This window comes from Rhinoderma darwinii, chromosome 1, assembly GCF_050947455.1.
Source record: "Rhinoderma darwinii isolate aRhiDar2 chromosome 1, aRhiDar2.hap1, whole genome shotgun sequence".
NCBI lineage: Eukaryota > Metazoa > Chordata > Amphibia > Anura > Rhinodermatidae > Rhinoderma > Rhinoderma darwinii.
Window position 1 is genome coordinate 9,602,644 of NC_134687.1, and position 25,476 is coordinate 9,628,119.

General features: G+C 38.6%; 1 protein-coding gene and 1 long non-coding RNA gene across 2 annotated transcripts in view; one reads left to right on the forward strand and one right to left on the reverse strand.

The window, feature by feature from the left end:
- The window catches only part of CYP26B1 (cytochrome P450 family 26 subfamily B member 1), a 100,782-nt gene that overhangs the window by 15,745 nt on the left and 59,561 nt on the right, over positions 1–25,476 (reverse strand). The window contains exon 2 of the mRNA XM_075855631.1: positions 23,764–24,002. Within this exon, the coding sequence (XP_075711746.1) occupies positions 23,764–23,952 (189 nt within the window). The 5' untranslated portion in view covers positions 23,953–24,002. The remainder of the gene's footprint in view (positions 1–23,763; positions 24,003–25,476) is intronic.
- On the forward strand, positions 4,657–5,936 carry LOC142714617 (uncharacterized). Its single transcript, XR_012870810.1, has 2 exons — positions 4,657–4,764; positions 5,674–5,936. It is a non-coding gene; the product is annotated as an uncharacterized LOC142714617 (long non-coding RNA).

A 25,476-nucleotide genomic window follows, 5' to 3' on the forward strand; every position in this document is an offset into this window, starting at 1 on the left:
TGAAGAATGACTGCGAGCTCTGTGGGTCATACCATTATGTTGTGTCCCCCCGTCCCCCTCCAGCTCTACACCCGACGCACGGCATCATAAAAACAAATAAGCGTTAATATAATATCAATATGGACGTAATCTAAGCGCCTCTGTTGCTTGTAGAGAGAAAGAAATACTCCAGGGTCCTGCAGGCAAACAGGAGTGCGGTTGTGGAGTTCAGGTGACCGCGTTTCTGATCTACGTAAATATAATTAAAGTCGTTTTTGTGCCATTAATAAAGAGATATTTGTACAACATTTCCACAGCAGCACAAAGACCACCTTTATGTGGTAGGAGCTTCGACCGGAGTCCAATTTATACAAAAAAATATGGTATTTTTAGCTTTCAACTGTTTTTGGATGGAGTCTGTGGAAAAAGGAACGTACCCTGTGCCGTCCCCCCGTAAAGGATCCCACCGATGCTCCGAAAAAGTGGCGATTATTATATAGGACTGATCTAATATGTTACCCGGCTGAGGATTGATCGTAGAACTGACGGATCTTCCACTTGTTCTGAGACATGGGGAGGGAATGGAGATCAGCGTCTTCTGCGGGACGCTTATCTATATAGGATACTGCACCCACTATTATATATGGAAGCATAGAAGTCACTGAAAAGTATGTGTCCTGTAATACAGGCCGGACTATACAGCGGGGGGTACAATATATCTTATAAAGCACACAGCTGCTGCAGAACCTCTTTCTGAAGAAAATGGAGATACACACTTGATATAAAGCCTCTATTATTAAAGGTTAGGGGGGATATAATGAGGTTCTGCAGCAGCTGAGTGGGTGCATAATGAAGTTCTGCAGCAGCTGAGCTGCGAATGATGAGGTTATGCAGCAGTTGAAATGTGTATTGTAAGATTCTGATGCAGCTGGGTTTGGTATGATGAGGTTCTGCAGCAGCTGGGAAGTGTATGATGAGGTTCTGCAGCAGCTGGGAAGTGTATGATGAGGTTCTGCAGCAGCTGGGTGTATATGATAGTTTCTGTAGAAGCTGGGCTGTAGCAGATGATGTGTGTATGATGAGGCTCTGCAGTACGATGAGGTTCTGCAGCAGCTAGGGGTGCGTTATGAGGTTCTACAGCAGCTGGATTTTGTATGAAGAGGTTTTGCAGGAGCAGATGAGTGTATAATGAGGTTCTGCAGCAGCTGGGAAGTGTATGATGAGGTTCTGCAGCAGTTGGGGTGTATCTGATAGTTTCTGTAGAAGCTGGGTGAGAATGAGAGGTTCCGCAGCAGATGACGTGTGTGTATGATGAGGTTCTGCAGCAGCTGAAATTAGTATTATGAGGTTCTGCAGCAGTTTAGATGTGTATTATGAGGTTCTACTGCAGCTGGGTTTTGTATGATGAGGTTTTGCAGCAGCTGAGGAGTGTTTAATGAGGTTCTGCAGCAGCTGGAGAGTAATTGATTGGTTCTGCAGCAGACGACATGTGTATGATGAGGTTTTGCAGGAACTAAGGTGTGAACGATGAGGTTCCGCAGCAGTTGGGGCAGCTAATAATCCATACTTCAGAATAACCTGTCATGTCATGGCACCCCTCCCCCCAGCACTAGAGGTCGGCAGCATATATTACATGTCAGCAACTGCTGCAGAACATCTTTGACAAGGAAATGATAGCACTGGTATTACTTACATGAACGCCAATTGGCACAGGGGTAACGTAACTATAGGGGTGAAGTGGTAGAGGTCACACCGGGCCCTGGTGCCTGAGGGGACCCAAATGCCCTCTGCTACATAAGAAGACCCCAGTATTATAAATGGTACATGGTAGGTGGGACCCGTTACAGATTTTGGCATTGGCGCCTGTTGCTCATTAATATTAATCACTCTCAGGACTAAATGAATGCGACCCAGTTCTAAATATCTGAATCACATTTAATAAGTGACTGGATTAATTTGCATTTTTAAAGGAACATGGCCAAATTTTAGCAAATATTTTTAGACTATAATTGAAGTTAATCTCGTGTATTTTTTTCTTCCCCAGAACTGCGGACAATATAAATCGAGTTATTTAGTCCGTATGATTCCAGTTTTCTGGGTTCTTTCTGCACATTTGTTTTGGCTGCTTGTGAAAACAGATGATCGGTGACACCTATTGGTTACATGGAGTATTGCAGCCCTGTCCACAAATATTTAGGTATGTCAATCTGTGCAAACTCCATCTAAGAGGGACTATATAGGGACTATGGACGAAACGAATAACAGAAATGATGAACGATAATTATTCTGTAGCATCTGTGGAAGCAAAACGATTGTTTACAACCAATAAGTTATTTCCCGTCTTCGTCATTCAGTTTACTTAAAGGGCTTTTCCAGTTTTACTCATTGTATAATGAAATTCTGCAACTTTCTAATAGACTTTGAATTTTAATTGCAAACCATTTTCAAGATCTCTTCTTGCTGTCAGTGAATATTAAATTCTAAAACAAATATAATATAGAACTAACACTTCTCACAGCTGACCATGGAAACAAACTGTCTATAATCAGACTCACTAAAAAATCTAATCATATAATGTACAGACCTGATATATAATCATATAATGTACAGACCTGATATATAATCATATAATGTACAGACCCGATATATAATCATATAATGTACAGACCTGATATATAATCATATAATGTACAGACCTGATATATAATCATATAATGTACAGACCTGTTATATAATCATATAATGTACAGGTCGGATATATAATCATATAATGTACAGACCTGGTATATAATCATATAATGTACAGACCTGGTATATAATCATATAATGTGCAGACCTGATATATAATCATATAATGTACAGACCTGATATATAATCATATAATGTACAGACCTGATATATAATCATATAATGTACAGACCTGTTATATAATCATATAATGTACAGGTCGGATATATAATCATATAATGTACAGACCTGGTATATAATCATATAATGTACAGACCTGGTATATAATCATATAATGTACAGACCTGATATATAATCATATAATGTATAGACCTGATATATAATCATATAATGTACAGACCTGATATATAATTATATAATGTACAGGTCTCATATATAATCATATAATGTACAGACCTGATATATAATCATATAATGTACAGACCTGATATATAATCATATAATGTACAGACCTGATATATAATTATATAATGTACAGGTCTCATATATAATCATATAATGTACAGACCCGATATATAATCATATAATGTACAGACCCGATATATAATCATATAATGTACAGACCTGATATATAATCATATAATGTACAGACCTGATATATAATCATATAATGTACAGACCTGATATATAATCATATAATGTACAGACCTGATATATAATGTATAGACCTGATATATAATCATATAATGTACAGACCCGATATATAATCATATAATGTACAGACCTGATATATAATCATATAATGTACAGACCTGGTATATAATCATATAATGTACAGACCTGATATATAATCATATAATGTACAGACCTGATATATAATCATATAATGTACAGACCTGATATATAATCATATAATGTACAGACCTGATATATAATCATATAATGTACAGACCTGATATATAATCATATAATGTACAGACCTGATATATAATCATATAATGTACAGACCTGATATATAATCATATAATGTACAGACCTGGTATATAATCATATAATGGAAAGACCTGATATATAATCATATAATGTACAGACCTGATATATAATCATATAATGTACAGACCTGGTATATAATCATATAATGTGCAGACCTGATATATAATCATATAATGTACAGACCTGGTATATAATCATATAATGTACAGACCTGATATATAATCATATAATGTACAGACCTGATATATAATCATATAATGTACAGACCTGGTATATAATCATATAATGTACAGACCTGATATATAATCATATAATGTACAGACCTGGTATATAATCATATAATGTACAGACCTGATATATAATCATATAATGAAAAAACCGGATATATAATCATATAATGTACAGACCTGATATATAATCATATAATGAAAAAACCGGATATATAATCATATAATGTACAGACCCGATATATAATCATATAATGTACAGACCTGGTATATAATCATATAATGTACAGACCTGATATATAATCATATAATGTACAGACCTGGTATATAATGTACAGACCTGATATATAATCATATAATGTACAGACCTGATACATAATCATATAATGTACAGACCGGATATATAATCATATAATGTACAGACCTGATATATAATCATATAATGTACAGACCTGATATATAATCATATAATGTACAGACCCGATATATAATCATATAATGTACAGACCTGATATATAATCATATAATTTACCGGTCTGATATATAATCACATAATACAATACATTAAACGATTTAAAATATCACGTCATCGAGCACCGTGTGAGTCTCGCCGTGTTTCGGTACAAGGTCACCGGTCACAATGCTGTATCCACACCTGGGCTAAAGAAATAGTAACCCAGTGCAGCCCGGCATGGAAAGAGTTACAGAGGAGGGGGCGGGGTCCTGACTTGATATCAAACTGTCCAGTAAATTTTGAGTTTGTGGGGGAGGGGTGACAAGCGGCAGTCCCGCCCTGTACAATGACATTATGGGGGCACTGGGAACCCCTCCACAATCATCAGCACAGACTGGCTCTTACCACATTCTACAATGAAGGGTTAATATGAACAATGTTTCCTTGTTATGTAACGACAGTTTTCGCGGAGTCCGACAGCATGGCGGAAATTAAAGGGAAACGTCGCAACTTCCAGAGAGCAGAAAGAGATACCATTGAAATTGACCCTTTATGGTCCAAATTATTCCCATAGTGCTCCTCTGCAGTTCTTCAACCTTCTAAGACATCAATGAGTTAAACTGAAGAGCTAGCCATCGTTTCAGAAAGGAGTCTACATGTACTAGAAGGGTTAATCACGTGGGAAGGACAACTGTAATGTCTACCGGACTGCCCTATGGTAACAAGGGGTTAATCTTACAGTTCTTAACCCTTTCTATGTTATAGTGCGTTCAGGGGTCCATGCATGGTGTCGGGTTACTCCCAGTTTATAATGTACGGATCACAGGAGATTATAATGCACATAATCAGATTTAAAGGGACAGTACCCTACAATCCCATAGCCCACCCTTCCACTTCTGTCATTGGAGTGTAAGCTCTTCGGGTTTCTATACACAGTGTGACGTGAACTGCACAGCTGATGCTGCAGATCCAGACACTACATAAAACCGGGAACACTAAAGAAAACTCCAACTGCGTAGTTAACCCTATAGTCCCTGCAACCTATTCATATTAATACCAATAGTGATCATAATGATGAGGATGAGGATGATAAAAATAATAACAATAATGATGATGATAGTAGTAGTAGTAATAATAATAATAATAATAATCTAATAATAGTAATAATAATAATCTAATAATAGTAATAATAATAATGATGATGATAGTAATAATAATAATCTAATAATAGTAACAATAATAATAATGATGATAATATAATAATAATGATGATGATGTTGTTGATGATGATAATAATAAATAATAATTGGGGTTCTACTTTCGTCTTTGCAGATGACTCTGCTCTGCAGTTCTCAGGCTGACACACACTGAGTGCGCTGTGCCTTAAAGGGGCAATGCCAAGCTGCCTGGCTGTCTCCCAACACAAGCTGTGTTGTCTGTGTGTATGACATGTGGGACCCACCGGACTGAGGCGCTAATGAGGCGGCCAGGAAATCTTAACCCTGTCACTGCCAGTACCAGCACATCAGGGGTCACAACTACAAAACACTAATACAGTCCTGACACACTGAGAACCGTAAAACAAAGAAAACACAGAGGTTGTAATGTCTAGATTTATTGTATCTATGAAAGACAGACAGACATGAGACAGACAGACATTACACTGCATTACACATCACTGTCCAGATATTACACATCACTGTCCTGATATTACACTGTATTACACATCACTGTCCTGATATTACACATCACTGTCCTGATATTCCACTGTATTACACATCACTGTCCTGATATTACACATCACTGTCCTGATATTACACATCACTGTCCTGATATTACACTGCATTACACATCACTGTCCAGATATTACACATCACTGTCCTGATATTACACTGTATTACACATCACTGCCCTGATATTACACTGTATTATACATCACTATCCTGATATTACACTGTATTATACATCACTGTCCTGATATTACACTGTATTATACATCACTGTCCTGATATTACACTGTATTATACATCACTATCCTGATATTACACTGTATTATACATCACTGTCCTGATATTACACTGTATTATACATCACTGTCCTGATATTACACTGTATTATACATCACTATCCTGATATTACACTGTATTATACATCACTGTCCTGATATTACACTGTATTATACATCACTGTCCTGATATTACACTGTATTATACATCACTATCCTGATATTACACTGTATTATACATCACTATCCTGATATTACACTGTATTATACATCACTATCCTGATATTACACTGTATTATACATCACTGTCCTGATATTACACTGTATTATACATCACTATCCTGATATTACACTGTATTATACATCACTGTCCTGATATTACACTGTATTATACATCACTATCCTGATATTACACTGTATTATACATCACTGTCCTGATATTACACTGTATTATACATCACTGTCCTGATATTACACTGTATTATACATCACTATCCTGATATTACACTGTATTATACATCACTATCCTGATATTACACTGTATTATACATCACTATCCTGATATTACACTGTATTATACATCACTGTCCTGATATTACACTGTATTATACATCACTATCCTGATATTACACTGTATTATACATCACTATCCTGATATTACACATCACTGTCCAGATATTACACTGCATTACACATCACTGTCCTGACATTACACATCACTGTCCAGATATTACACTGCATTACACATCACTGTCCTGATATTACACATCACTGTCCTGATATTACACTGCATTATACATCACTGTCCTGATATTACACTGTATTATACATCACTGTCCTGATATTACACTGCATTATACATCACTGTCCTGATATTACAATGCATTATACATCACTGTCCTGATATTACACTGCATTATACATCACTGTCCTGATATTACACTGCATTATACATCACTATCCTGATATTACACTGCATTACACATCACTGTCACAGATATTACACTGCATTACACATCACTGTCCTGATATTACAATGCATTACACATCACTGTCCTGATATTACACTGTATTATACATCACTGTCCTGATATTACACTGCATTACACATCACTGTCCTGATATTACACTGTATTATACATCACTGTCCTGATATTACACATCACTGTCCAGATATTACACTGCATTACACATCACTGTCCTGATATTACACATCACTGTCCTGATATTACACATCACTGTCCTGATATTACACTGCATTACACATCACTGTCCTGATATTACACTGCATTACTCATCACTGTCCAGATATTACACTGCATTACACATCACTGTCCTGATATTACACATCACTGTCCTGATATTACACATCACTGTCCTGATATTACACTGTATTACACATCACTGTCCTGATATTACACTGTATTATACATCACTATCCTGATATTACACTGTATTATACATCACTATCCTGATATTACACTGTATTATACATCACTATCCTGATATTACACTGTATTATACATCACTGTCCTGATATTACACTGTATTATACATCACTATCCTGATATTACACTGTATTATACATCACTATCCTGATATTACACATCACTGTCCTGATATTACACATCACTGTCCTGATATTACACTGCATTACACATCACTGTCCTGATATTACACATCACTGTCCAGATATTACACTGCATTACACGTCACTGTCCTGATATTACACATCACTGTCCAGATATTACACTGCATTATACATCACTGTCCTGATATTACACTGCATTATACATCACTGTCCTGATATTACAATGCATTATACATCACTGTCCTGATATTACACTGCATTATACATCACTATCCTGATATTACACTGCATTACACATCACTGTCACAGATATTACACTGCATTACACATCACTGTCCTGATATTACAATGCATTACACATCACTGTCCTGATATTACACTGTATTATACATCACTGTCCTGATATTACACTACATTACACATCACTGTCCTGATATTACACATCACTGTCCAGATATTACACTGCATTACACATCACTGTCCTGATATTACACATCACTGTCCTGATATTACACATCACTGTCCTGATATTACACTGCATTACACATCACTGTCCTGATATTACACTGCATTACACATCACTGTCCAGATATTACACTGCATTACACATCACTGTCCTGATATTACACATCACTGTCCTGATATTACACATCACTGTCCTGATATTATACTGTATTACACATCACTGTCCTGATATTACAATGCATTACACATCACTGTCCTGATATTACACATCACTGTCCTGATATTACACTGTATTATACATCACTGTCCTGATATTACACATCACTGTCCTGATATTACACTGCATTACACATCACTGTCCTGATATTACACTGCATTACACATCACTGTCCAGATATTACACTGCATTACACATCACTGTCCTGATATTACACATCACTGTCCTGATATTACACTGCATTACACATCACTGTCCTGATATTACACTGCATTACACATCACTGTCCTGATATTACACATCACTGTCCTGATATTACACTGCATTACACATCACTGTCCTGATATTACACTGCATTACACATCACTGTCCTGATATTACACTGCATTACACATCACTGTCCTGATATTACACTGCATTACACATCACTGTCCTGATATTACACTGCATTACACATCACTGTCCTGATATTACACATCACTGTCCTGATATTACACTGCATTACACATCACTGTCCTGATATTACACTGCATTACACATCACTGTCCTGATATTACACATCACTGTCCTGATATTACACTGCATTACACATCACTGTCCTGATATTACACTGCATTACACATCACTGTCCTGATATTACACTGCATTACACATCACTGTCCTGATATTACACTGCATTACACATCACCGTCACCGATATTATAGACTTGTGACATTTATTACAGACCAGACCGATATTATAGACTAGTGACATTTACTACAGACCAGACCGATATTATAGACTAGTGACATGTATTACAGACCAGACCGATATTATAGACTAGTGACATGTATTACAGACCAGAATGATATTATAGACTAGTTACATGTATTACAGACCAGACTGATATTATAGTCTAGTGACTTGTATTACAGACCAGACTGATATTATAGACTAGTTACATGTATTACAGACCAGACTGATATTATAGACTAGTGACATGTATTACAGACCAGACTGATATTATAGACTAGTTACATGTATTACAGACCAGACTGATATTATAGACTAGTGACATGTATTACAGACCAGACTGATATTATAGACTAGTGACTTGTATTACAGACCAGACTGATATTATAGACTAGTGACATGTATTACAGACCAGACTGATATTATAGACTAGTGACATGTATTACAGACCAGACCGATATTACAGACTAGTGACTTGTATTACAGACCAGACTGGTATTATAGACTAGTTACATGTATTACAGACCAGACTGATATTATAGACTAGTTACATGTATTACAGACCAGGCTGATATTATAGACTAGTGACATGTATTACAGACCAGACTGATATTATAGACTAGTGACATGTATTACAGACCAGACTGATATTATAGACTAGTGACATGTATTACAGACCAGACTGATATTATAGACTAGTGTATTACAGACCTGATATTATAGACTAGTGACTTGTATTACAGACCAGACTGATATTATAGACTAGTGACATGTATTACAGACCAGACTGATATTATAGACTAGTGACTTGTATTACAGACCAGACTGATATTATAGACTAGTGACATGTATTACAGACCAGACTGATATTATAGACTAGTGACTTGTATTACAGACCAGACCGATATTATCGACTAGTGACATGTATTACAGACCAGACCGATATTATAGACTAGTGACATGTATTACAGACCAGACTGATATTATAGACTAGTGACATGTATTACAGACCAGACTGATATTATAGACTAGTTACATGTATTACAGACCAGACCGATATTATAGACTAGTGACTTGTATTACAGACCAGACCGATATTATAGACTAGTGACTTGTATTACAGACCCGACTGATATTATAGACTAGTTACATGTATTACAAACCAGACTGATATTATAGACTAGTGACATGTATTACAGACCAGACTGATATTATAGACTAGTGACATGTATTACAGACCAGACTGATATTATAGACTAGTGACTTGTATTACAGACCAGACCGATATTATAGACTAGTGACATGTATTACAGACCAGTGACTGATATTATAGAATAGTTACTTGTATTACAGACCAGACTGATATTATAGACTTGTGACATGTATTACAGACCAGACTGATATTATAGACTAGTGACATGTATTACAGACCTGATATTATAGACTAGTGACTTGTATTACAGACCAGACTGATATTATAGACTAGTTACATGTATTACAGACCAGACTGATATTATAGACTAGTGACATGTATTACAGACCAGACTGATATTATAGACTAGTGACATGTATTACAGACCAGACTGATATTATAGACTAGTTACATGTATTACAGACCAGACTGATATTATAGACTAGTGACATGTATTACAGAGCAGTCTAATATTATAGACTAGTTATATGTATTACAGACCAGACTGATATTATAGACTAGTGACATGTATTACAGACCAGACTGATATTATAGACTAGTGACATGTATTACAGACCAGACTGATATTATAGACTAGTGACTTGTATTACAGACAAGACCGATATTATAGACTAGTGACTTGTATTACAGACCAGACTGATATTATAGACTAGTGACATATATTACAGACCAGACTGATATTATAGACTAGTGACATGTATTACAGACCAGACCGATATTACAGACTAGTGACATGTATTACAGACCAGTGACTGATATTATAGAATAGTTACTTGTATTACAGACCAGACTGATATTATAGACTAGTGACATGTATTACAGACCAGACTGATATTATAGACTAGTGACATGTATTACAGACCTGATATTATAGACTAGTGACTTGTATTACAGACCAGACTGATATTATAGACTAGTGACATGTATTACAGATCAGACTGATATTATAGACTAGTGACTTGTATTACAGACCAGACTGATATTATAGACTAGTTACATGTATTACAGACCAGACTGATATTATAGACTAGTGACATGTATTACAGACCAGACTGATATTATAGACTAGTTACATGTATTACAGACCAGACTGATATTATAGACTAGTGACATGTATTACAGACCAGACTAATATTATAGACTAGTTACATGTATTACAGACCAGACTGATATTATAGACTAGTGACATGTATTACAGACCAGACTGATATTATAGACTAGTGACATGTATTACAGACCAGACTGATATTATAGACTAGTGACTTGTATTACAGACCAGACCAATATTATAGACTAGTGACTTGTATTACAGACCAGACTGATATTATAGACTAGTGACATGTATTATAGACCAGACTGATATTATAGACTAGTGACATGTATTACAGACCAGACTGATATTATAGACTAGTGACATGTATTACAGACCAGACCGATATTATAGACTAGTGACATGTATTACAGACCAGACCGATATTATAGACTAGTGACATGTATTACAGACCAGACTGATATTATAGATTAGTGACTTGTATTACAGACCAGACTGATATTATAGATTAGTGACATGTATTACAGACCAGACTGATATTATAGACTAGTGACATGTATTACAGACCAGACTGATATTATAGACTAGTGACTTGTATTACAGACTAGACTGATGTTATAGACTAGTGACATGTATTACAGACCAGATTGATATCATAGACTAGTGACATGTATTACAGACCAGACCGATATTATAGACTAGTGACTTGTATTACAGACCAGACCGATATTATAGACTAGTGACTTGTATTACAGACCAGAATTATATTATAGACTAGTGACATATATTACAGACCAGACTGATATTATAGACTAGTGAAATATATTACAGACCAGACTGATATTATAGACTAGTGACATGTATTACAGACCAGACTGATATTATAGACTAGTGACATGTATTACAAACCAGACCGATATTATAGACTAGTGACATGTATTACAGACCAGACTGATATTATAGACTAGTGACATGTATTACAGACCAGACCGATATTATAGACTAGTGACTTGTATTACAGACCAGACCGATATTATAGACTAGTGACTTGTATTACAGACCAGACTGATATTATAGACTAGTGACTTGTATTACAGACCAGACCGATATTATAGACTAGTGACTTGTATTACAGACCAGACTGATATTATAGACTAGTGACATATATTACAGACCAGACTGATATTATAGACTAGTGACATGTATTACAGACCAGACCGATATTACAGACTAGTGACATGTATTACAGACCAGATTGATATTATAGACTAGTGACATGTATTACAGACCAGACCGATATTATAGACTAGTGACATGTATTACAGACCAGACCGATATTACAGACTAGTGACATGTATTACAGACAAGACTGATATTATAGACTAGTGACATGCATTACAGACCAGACCGATATTACAGACTAGTGACTTGTATTACAGACCAGATTGATATTATAGACTAGTGACTTGTATTACAGACCAGACCGATATTACAGACTAGTTACATATATTACAGACCAGACCGATATTACAGACTAGTGACATGTATTACAGACCAGATTGATATTATAGACTAGTGACTTGTATTACAGACCAGACCGATATTACAGACTAGTTACATGTATTACAGACTAGACTGATGTTATAGACTAGTGACATGTATTACAGACCAGATTGATATCATAGACTAGTGACATGTATTACAGACGAGACCGATATTATAGACTAATGACATGTATTATAGACCAGACTGATATTATAGACAAGTGACTTGTATTACAGACCAGACCGATATTATAGACTAGTGACATGTATTACAGACCAGACCGATATTATAGACTAGTGACATGTATTACAGACCAGACCGATATTATAGACTAGTGACATGTATTACAGACCAGACTGATATTATAGACTAGTGACATGTATTACAGACCAGACCGATATTATAGACTAGTGACATGTATTACAGACCAGACTGATATTATAGACTAGTGACTTGTATTACAGACCAGACCGATATTATAGACTAGTTACATGTATTACAGACCAGACCGATATTATAGACTAGTGACATGTATTACAGACCAGACCGATATTATAGACTAGTGACTTGTATTACAGACCAGACCGATATTATAGACTAGTGACATGTATTACAGACCAGACTGATATTATAGACTAGTGACATGTATTACAGACCAGACTGATATTATCGACTAGTGACATGTATTACAGACCAGACCGATATTATAGACTAGTGACATGTATTACAGACCAGACCGATATTATAGACTAGTGACTTGTATTACAGACCAGACCGATATTATAGACTAGTGACATGTATTACAGACCAGACTGATATTATAGACTAGTGACTTGTATTACAGACCAGACTGATATTATAGACTAGTTACATGTATTACAGACCAGACCGATATTATAGACTAGTGACATGTATTACAGACCAGACCGATATTATAGACTAGTGACTTGTATTACAGAGCAGACCGATATTATAGACTAGTGACATGTATTACAGACCAGACTGATATTATAGACTAGTGACATGTATTACAGGCCAGACTGATATTATCGACTAGTGACATGTATTACAGACCAGACCGATATTATAGACTAGTGACATGTATTACAGACCAGACCGATATTATAGACTAGTGACATGTATTACAGACCAGACTGATATTATAGACTAGTTACATGTATTACAGACCAGACCGATATTATAGACTAGTGACTTGTATTACAGACCAGACCGATATTATAGACTAGTGACTTGTATTACAGACCAGATTGATATTATAGACTAGTGACTTGTATTACAGACCAGTGACTGATATTATAGAATAGTTACTTGTATTACAGACCAGACTGATATTATAGACTTGTGACATGTATTACAGACCAGACTGATATTATAGACTAGTGACATGTATTACAGACCTGATATTATAGACTAGTGACTTGTATTACAGACCAGACTGATATTATAGACTAGTTACATGTATTACAGACCAGACTGATATTATAGACTAGTGACATGTATTACAGACCAGACTGATATTATAGACTAGTGACATGTATTACAGACCAGACTGATATTATAGACTAGTTACATGTATTACAGACCAGACTGATATTATAGACTAGTGACATGTATTACAGACCAGACTAATATTATAGACTAGTTACATGTATTACAGACCAGACTGATATTATAGACTAGTGACATGTATTACAGACCAGACTGATATTATAGACTAGTGACATGTATTACAGACCAGACTGATATTATAGACTAGTGACTTGTATTACAGACCAGACCGATATTACAGACTAGTTACATATATTACAGACCAGACCGATATTACAGACTAGTGACATGTATTACAGACCAGATTGATATTATAGACTAGTGACTTGTATTACAGACCAGACCGATATAACAGACTAGTTACATGTATTACAGACTAGACTGATGTTATAGACTAGTGACATGTATTACAGACCAGACTGATATTATAGACTAGTGACATATATTACAGACCAGACTGATATTATAGACTAGTGACATGTATTACAGACCAGACTGATATTATAGACTAGTGACATGTATTACAGACCAGACCGATATTATAGACTAGTGACTTGTATTACAGACCAGACTGATATTATAGACTAGTGACATATATTACAGACCAGACTGATATTATAGACTAGTGACATGTATTACAGACCAGACCGATATTACAGACTAGTGACATGTATTACAGACCAGATTGATATTATAGACTAGTGACATGTATTACAGACCAGACCGATATTATAGACTAGTGACATGTATTACAGACCAGACCGATATTACAGACTAGTGACATGTATTACAGACAAGACTGATATTATAGACTAGTGACATGCATTACAGACCAGACCGATATTACAGACTAGTGACATGTATTACAGACCAGATTGATATTATAGACTAGTGACTTGTATTACAGACCAGACCGATATTACAGACTAGTTACATATATTACAGACCAGACCGATATTACAGACTAGTGACATGTATTACAGACCAGATTGATATTATAGACTAGTGACTTGTATTACAGACCAGACTGATATTACAGACTAGTTACATGTATTACAGACTAGACTGATGTTATAGACTAGTGACATGTATTACAGACCAGATTGATATCATAGACTAGTGACATGTATTACAGACCAGACCGATATTATAGACTAATGACATGTATTATAGACCAGACTGATATTATAGACAAGTGACTTGTATTACAGACCAGACCGATATTATAGACTAGTGACATGTATTACAGACCAGACCGATATTATAGACTAGTGACATGTATTACAGACCAGACTGATATTAAAGACTAGTGACTTGTATTATAGACCAGACCGATATTATAGACTAGTGACATGTATTACAGACCAGACTGATATTATAGACTAGTGACATGTATTACAGACCAGAATGATATTATAGACTAGTGACATGTATTACAGACCAGACTGATATTATAGACTAGTGACATGTATTACAGACCAGGCTGATATTATAGACTAGTGACTTGTATTACAGACCAGACTGATATTATAGACTAGTGACTTGTATTACAGACCAGACTGATATTATAGACTAGTGAAATGTATTACAGACCAGAATTATATTATATATTAGTGACATGTATTACAGACCAGACTGATATTATAGACAAGTGACTGATATTACAGACCAGTGACTGATATTATAGACTAGTGACATATATTACAGACCAGACTGATATTATAGACTAGTTACATGTATTACAGACCAGACTGATATTATAGACTAGTTACATGTATTACAGACCAGTGACTGATATTATAGACTAGTGACATGTATTACAGACCAGACCGATATTATAGATTAGGGACATGTATTACAGACCAGACTGATATTATAGACTAGTGACATGTATTACAGACCAGACTGATATTATAGACTAGTGACATGTATTACAGACCAGTGACCGATATTATGGACTAGTGACATTTATTATAGAGCAGTAACAGGTATTATAGAGCAGTGACAGGCATTATAGACTAGTGGCAGGTATTCTAGACCAGTGGCAGGTATTATAGACCAGTGGCAGGTATTATAGAGCAGTGGCAGGTACTATAGACCAGTGACAGGTATTATAGACTAGTGGCAGGTATTATAGACCAGTGACAGGTATTATAGACTAGCGGCAGGTATTATAGACCAGTGACAGGTATTATAGACTAGTGACATGTATTACAGACCAGACCGATATTATAGATTAGGGACATGTATTACAGACCAGACTGATATTATAGACTAGTGACTTGTATTACAGACCAGACCGATATTATAGACTAGTGACATGTATTACAGACCAGAGTGATATTATAGACTAGTTACATGTATTAAAGACCAGACTGATATTATAAACTATTGACATGTATTACAGACCAGACTGATATTATAGACTAGTGACATGTATTACAGACCAGACTGATATTATAGACTAGTGACATGTATTACAGACCAGGCTGATATTATAGATTAGTGACTTGTATTACAGACCAGACCGATATTATAGACTAGTGACATGTATTACAGACCAGACTGATATTATAGACTAGTGACTTGTATTACAGACCAGACTGATATTATAGACTAGTGACTTGTATTACAGACCAGACTGATATTATAGACTAGTGAAATGTATTACAGACCAGAATGATATTATATATTAGTGACATGTATTACAGACCAGACTGATATTATAGACAAGTGACTGATATTACAGACCAGTGACTGATATTATAGACTAATGACATATATTACAAACCAGACCGATATTATAGACTAGTGACATGTATTACAGACCAGACTGATATTATAGACTAGTGACATGTATTACAGACCAGACTGATATTATAGACAAGTGACTGATATTACAGACCAGTGACTGATATTATAGACTAATGACATATATTGCAGACCAGACTGATATTATAGACTAGTGACTTGTATTACAGACCATACTGATATTATAGACCAGTGGCAGGTACTATAGACCAGTGACAGGTATTATAGACTAGCGGCAGGTATTATAGACACAAGTGGCAGGTATTATAGACTAGTGGCAGGTACTATAGACCAGTGACAGGTATTATAGACTAGCGGCAGGTACTATAGACCAGTGGCAGGTATTATAGACACAAGTGACAGGCATTATAGAGCGGTGGCAGGTATTATAGACTAACGGCAGGTGTTATAGACCAGTGGCAGGCATTATAGACTAGTGGCAGGTATTATAGACACAAGTGACAGGCATAATAGACTAGTGGCAGGTATTATAGACCAGTGACAGGCATTATAGACCAGTGACAGGCATTATAGACCAGTGACAGGCATTATAGACTAGTGTCAATATGTGCACTCCAAGAGCATTAGTACTGTGGGCTGGGCACGGTTCCAGACAGAAGCGTCCCGTCCCCCCCCCCCCCCCCCCAATAATTTACCACAAAGGCAGCTCCATAATATATAACAACCACAGAGAAGAAAGCAGAGCTTATAGCCAATATTATAGAAAAGATAGAATTTTATTAACATATATGACAAAACAAGGTTTAAAAAATGAATGGAAGGACAAGACCCTGGTATAAAACTAGGAGCGATTACTGACACTCGCAATATAGAGTAATGGGTATCTGTATCACAGAATATTGGTCATATATACATTCACATAGGGTAGGTTCCCATATTTAGAAGTTAGTGAACCATACAGAAATATAGTACGTCAAGTAATAAGGTAAGAGTTCAGGATAGACCAATAATTCAAGTAAAGTGCTAGTGCATGGATAAAGTGTTTAGAGCAGATAGCGATAGCTTACCCATAAATGCAAGGAAGGATAGTATTCAGTGCCCGCTCCAGCACAAAGACCCCACAGTGACAGGTATTATAGACTAGTGACAGGTGCTATAGACCAGTGACAGGTATTATAGACCAGTGACAGGTATTATAGACCAGTGACAGGTATTGTAGACCAGTGACAGGTATTATAGACCAGTGACAGATATTATAGACTAGTGGCAGGTACTGTAGACCAGTGACAGGTATTATAGACCAGTGGTAGGTACTAGAGACCAGTGGCAGGTACTATAGACCAGTGGCAGGCACTATAGACCAGTGACAGGTATTATAGACCAGTGGCAGGTACTATAGACCAGTGACAGGTATTATAGACCAGTGGCAGGTACTATAGACCAGTGACAGGTATTATAGACCAGTGGCAGGTACTATAGACCAGTGACAGGTATTATAGACTAGCGGCAGGTACTATAGACCAGTGACAGGCATTATAGACCAGTGGCAGGTATTATAGACCAGTGACAGGCAATATAGACCAGTGGCAGGTATTATAGACCAGTGACAGGTACTATAGACCAGTGGCAGGTATTATAGACTAGTGGCAGGTACTATAGACCAGTGACAGGTATTATAGACCAGTGACAGGTATTATAGACCAGTGACAGGTATTATAGACTAGTGGCAGGTACTATAGACCAGTGACCGGTATTATAGACCAGTGACAGGTATTATAGACCAGTGACAGGTATTGTAGACCAGTGACAGGTATTATAGACTAGTGGCAGGTACTATAGACCAGTGACAGGTATTATAGACCAGTGACATGTATTATAGACTAGCGGCAGGTACTATAGACCAGTGGCAGGTACTATAGACCTGTGGCAGGTATTATAGACTAGTGACAGGTATTATAGACCAGTGACAGGTATTATAGACTAGCGGCAGGTACTATAGACCAGTGGCAGGTACTATAGACCAGTGACAGGTATTATAGACATGTGGCAGGTATTATAGACCAGTGACAGGTATTATAGACTAGCGGCAGGTATTATAGACCAGCGACAGGTATTATAGACCAGTGGCAGGTATTATAGACCAGTGACAGGTATTATAGACCAGTGACAGGCATTATAGACCAGTGGCAGGTATTATAGACCAGTGGCAGGTACTATAGAACAGTGACAGGTATTATAGACCAGTGACAGGCATTATAGACCAGTGGCAGGTATTATAGACTAGCGGCAGGTATTATAGACCAGTGACAGGTATTATAGACTAGCGGCAGGTATTATAGACCAGTGACAGGTATTATAGACTAGTGACAGGTATTATAGACCAGTGACAGGTATTATAGACCAGTGACAGGTATTATAGACTAGTGACAGGTATTATAGACCAGTGACAGGTATTATAGACCAGTGACAGGTATTATAGACCAGTGACAGGTATTATAAACCAGTGACAGGTATTATAGACTAGCGGCAGGTATTATAGACCAGTGGAGGGTATTATAGACCAGTGGCAGGTATTATAGACCAGTGGCAGGTATTATAGACCAGTGACAGGTATTATAGACCAGTGACAGGTATTATAGACCAGTGACAGGCATTATAACTAATAGCCTCCAGAAGCAAACAAGTATATTGGGCTAGGTATTGTCCCAAGGAACATCCTCCCATATGTATTGGTAAGGCAACTCTATAATAGATGTATAAATATAAGCAAAACAGAGTATGTAGCCAATATATTGTCAAAAAGTATCAAAACAGAACTTTATTTAAATATTCAAGATAACAAACATTTAAAAAGATATGTATAACAGGAGAGACTCAGTAGTAAGTGACATAGGAATACATCAGGTAAACTAGAGTCATAAATAGTATGCCCTAGTTGTATAGGTTAGCAGTAAGAATATAACTGGTATAAGGTATGGAGAATAGAACTCAATGCATCTGTTAATGTTTAATAAGGGACATAAATAGTCCATAAAAAGCAGTGTGCTGAAGAGTGAGACTAAACCATGCCCTGAAAAAACAGGGATAGCCAGGATATTCTTACCCATGAAGTGTCCTAAGCTGTGTCCTGATGATTACTGTGTGCGCCCCGACGCACGTTTCGCGGATGTCCGCTTCCTCAAGGGGTGTAGTGACAGGCATTATAGACTAGCGGCAGGTATTATAGACCAGTGACAGGCATTATAGACTAGCAGCAGGTCACAGGGTCATGAGGTTACTGGTAATAGTTCACATTCATGTCAGACACAGGTAATACAGTAGTGGTCACTAATACAGACAAGTCAGAAGGTGATGATGTCACTAAATGAAATGAATGGGTTATGGGGTAAGAGGCTGCTGCAGAGCTCCACACACTCATAGGTCAGAGGCAGGTCTGGGGGTGAGGGCCACAAGTGGGTAATAACCCAGATGAATGTCATATCATGCCCTGAGTGTGGAGTAGAGGGATCCCAGGCGGACAGGTAATGAAGAAGAGTGAGGGCAGACAGGTGAAAGAGTGGGGGAAGGGTCACAGGTAACATAAGACCTGGTGACAGTGGGGTACGAGACAGGTCACCAGTTCTAGTAGTAACCACATCACCTGTCATGTCATGTGTGGGAGAGTCAAAGAATTATCGGAGTCGTAGCGCAGGTGACAGGGTGGCCAATGACAGAAACAGGTAACTCCAGACAAGAGTCACAGACAGGTAACAAGGTCACAGGATCACAGGGGTAATAGTCAGGGAGAATGTCAGCAGGCAGGGAAATAATACCACCTGCGGGGTGGGGGAGGAGTAATACTGGCTGCAGATACGGTGAGAAACTGAAGGAAAACACTGAAAGTGACAGCAATGATGGAAATCCTACACTAGACAGTGAGACTTGCTGATAATCTTCTCAGCAGTGTCACATGCAGGTGAAATAATGTCACTAGTGTCACAGACAGGTAATATGACGTCACTAATTTCACAGGCAGAAAATATAATGTCACTAGTGTCACAGACAGAAAATATAATGTCACCAGTGTTACAGACAGGTAATATAATGTCACCAGTGTCACAGACAGGTAATATAATGTCACCAGTGTCTCAGGCAGGTAATATGATGTCACTAGTGTCTCAGGCAGGTAATATAATGTCACCAGTGTCACAGACAGGTAATATAATGTCACTAGTATTACAGGCAGACAATATGATGTCACTAGTATTACAGGCAGACAATATGATGTCACTAGTATTACAGGCAGACAATATGATGTCACTAGTATCACAGGCAGGTAATATAATGTCACTAGTATCACAGGCAGGTAATATAATGTCACTAGTGTCTCAGGCAGGTAATATAATGTCACTAGTGTCTCAGGCAGACAATATGATGTCACTAGTATCACAGGCAGACAATATGATGTCACTAGTATCACAGGCAGGTAATATGATGTCACCAGTGTCACAGACAGGTAATATAATGTCACTAGTATTACAGGCAGACAATATGATGTCACTAGTATCACAGGCAGGTAATATAATGTCACTAGTGTCTCAGGCAGGTAACATGATGTCACTAGTGCCATAGACAGGTAATATGATGTCACTATTGTCTCAGGCAGATAATAATAACGTCACTAATAGATAGTGGTTCAGAATGCACTAGACCAAAGTCGGTGCACGAATAGGGTCCCAACCCAATCGTATTTAAAGAAGTATTCGGCACACAGAACATAGTTTTGAAATTCTTTCGATTTATTGTATGTGATGCCTGAGCAACAACAATAACGTCATTAATGTCACAGGCAGGTAATATGATGATACTAGTATCACAGGCAGGTAATATGATGACACTAGTGTCTCAGGCAGGTAATATAACGTCACTAATGTCACAGGCAGGTAATATGATGACACTAGTATCACAGGCAGGTAATATGAGGTCACTAGTGTCTCAGGCAGGTAATATAACGTCACTAATGTCACAGGCAGGTAATATGATGACACTAGTATCACAGGCATGTAATATGAGGTCACTGGCGTCTCAGGCAGGTAATGTGATGTCACCAGTGTCTCAGGCAGGTAATATGATGTCACTAGTATCACCGGCAGGTAATATGATGTCACTAGTGTCTCAGGGCAGGTAATATGATGTCACTAGTATCTCAGGCAGGTAATATAACGTCACTAATGTCACAGGCAGGTAATATGATGACACTAGTGTCTCAGGCAGGTAATATAACGTCACTAATGTCACAGGCAGGTAATATGATGTCACTAGTGTCTCAGGCAGGTAATATAACGTCACTAATGTCACAGGCAGGTAATATGATGACACTAGTATCACAGGCAGGTAATATGATGTCACTAGTGTCTCAGGCAGGTAATATAACGTCACTAATGTCACAGGCAGGTAATATGATGACACTAGTATCGCAGGCAGGTAATATGAGGTCACTAGTATCACAGGCAGGTAATATGATGTCACTAGTGTCTCAGGCAGGTAATATGATGTCACTAGTGTCTCAGGCAGGTAATATGATGTCACTGGTATCACAGGCAGGTAATATGATGTCACTAGTATCACAGGCAGGTAATATGATGTCACTAGTATCACAGGCAGGTAATATGATGACACTAGTATCATAGGCAGGTAATGTGATGTCACTGGTGTATCAGGCAGGTAATGTGATCTCACTAGTGTATCAGGCAGGTAATGTGATGTCACTAGTGTATCAGGCAGGTAATGTGATGTCACAGGGGTATCAGGCAGGTAATGTGATGTCACTGGTGCATTAGGCAAGTAATGTGATGTCACAGGGGTATCAGGCAGGTAATGTGATGTCACAGGGGTATCAGGCAGGTAATCTGATGTCACAGGGGTATCAGGCAGGTAATGTGATGTCACTGGGGCATCAGGCGGGTAATGTGATGTCACTGGTGTATCAGGCAGGTAATGTGATGTCACAGGGGTATCAGGCAGGTAATGTGATGTCACTGGTGCATCAGGCAGGTAATGTGATGTCACTGGTGTATCAGGCAGGTAATGTGATGTCACAGGGGTATCAGGCAGGTAATGTGATGTCACTGGTGCATCAGGCAGGTAATGTGATGTCACTGGTGTATCAGGCAGGTAATGTGATGTCACTGGGGTATCAGGCAGGTAATGTGATGTGTATATTTATATATAATATAACCATAGATAATATAACTCAGTCATAGACATAGAAGGGTTCGGTACCTGTAAAATCCAGTGGAAAGTTTCACCCACAAGTGGAAATCCCATGGAGCCCCTGGGTATAGGCAACTTGCTGGACTTGTCCCGGGTGGCTGCCCAGCGCAACTGCCAAAGCTGCTGGGAGACTGCGAGGAGAAGAGCCACGGACACCAGGCAGGCGGCCAGCGCGGCCAGGCACCACACCACCATCATCAGCCGGGGAACCGGAGCCAGGAGCCGGGGAAGGTCAGCAGCGGCCGCACCTGAGGAGGGAGACAGCGTCACACATAGCCCAGAAGCCGCAAATCCACAGCTCAGCGCCGGCGGCGACACTACTGCTCCTGTACACACTGCAGCCTCCTTATATAGAGGAGGGGAGGCTGCGGGCTGGAGGCCAGGTGCTCTCTCTACTGGCTGCTGTACTGACGGGAGGCGGGGAGACAGATCCTGCTACTACTGTACACTACTACACCTAATGCTACTCCTCCTGTACACACTGCAGCCTCCTTATATAGAGGAGGGGAGGCTGCGGGCTGGAGGCCAGGTGTTCTCTCTACTGGCTGCTGTACTGACGGGAGGCGGGGAGACAGATCCTGCTACTACTGTACACTACTACACCTAATGCTACTCCTCCTGTACACACTGCAGCCTCCTTATATAGAGGAGGTGAGGCTGCGGGCTGGAGGCCAGGTGTTCTCTCTATTGGCAGCTGTACTGACGGGAGGCGGGGAGACAGATCCTGCTACTATTGTACACTACTACACCTAATGCTACTCCTCCTGTACACACTGCAGCCTCCTTATATAGAGGAGGTGAGGCTGCGGGCTGGAGGCCAGGTGCTCTCTCTACTGGCTGCTGTACTGACGGGAGGCGGGGAGACTGATCCTGCTACTACTGTACACTACTACACCTAATGCTACTCCTCCTGTACACACTGCAGCCTCCTTATATAGAGGAGGTGAGGCTGCGGGCTGGAGGCCAGGTGCTCTCTCTACTGGCTGCTGTACTGACGGGAGGCGGGGAGACAGATCCTGCTACTACTGTACACTACTACACCTAATGCTACTCCTCCTGTACACACTGCAGCCTCCTTATATAGAGGAGGTGAGGCTGCGGGCTGGAGGCCAGGTGCTCTCACTACTGGCTGCTGTACTGACGGGAGTCGGGGAGACTGATCCTGCTACTACTGTACATTACTACACCTAATGCTACTGCTCCTGTACACACTGCAGCCTCCTTATATAGAGGAGGTGAGGCTGCGGGCTGGAGGCCAGGTGCTCTCTCTACTGGCTGTTGTACTGACGGGAGGCGGGGAGACTGATCCTGCTACTACTGTACATTACTACACCTAATACTACTCCTCCTGTACACACTGCAGCCTCCTTATATAGAGGAGGTGAGGCTGCGGGCTGGAGGCCAGGTGCTCTCTCTACTGGCTGCTGTACTAACGGGAGGCGGGGAGACTGATCCTGCTACTACTGTACACTACTACGCCTAATGCTACTCCTCCTGTACACACTGCAGCCTCCTTATATAGAGATGGGGAGGCTGCGGGCTGGAGGCCAGGTGCTCTCTCTACTGGCTGCTGTACTGACGGGAGGCGGGGAGACTGATCCTGCTACTACTGTACACTACTACACCTAATGCTACTCCTCCTGTACACACTGCAGCCTCCTTATATAGAGGAGGTGAGGCTGCGGGCTGGAGGCCAGGTGCTCTCACTACTGGCTGCTGTAC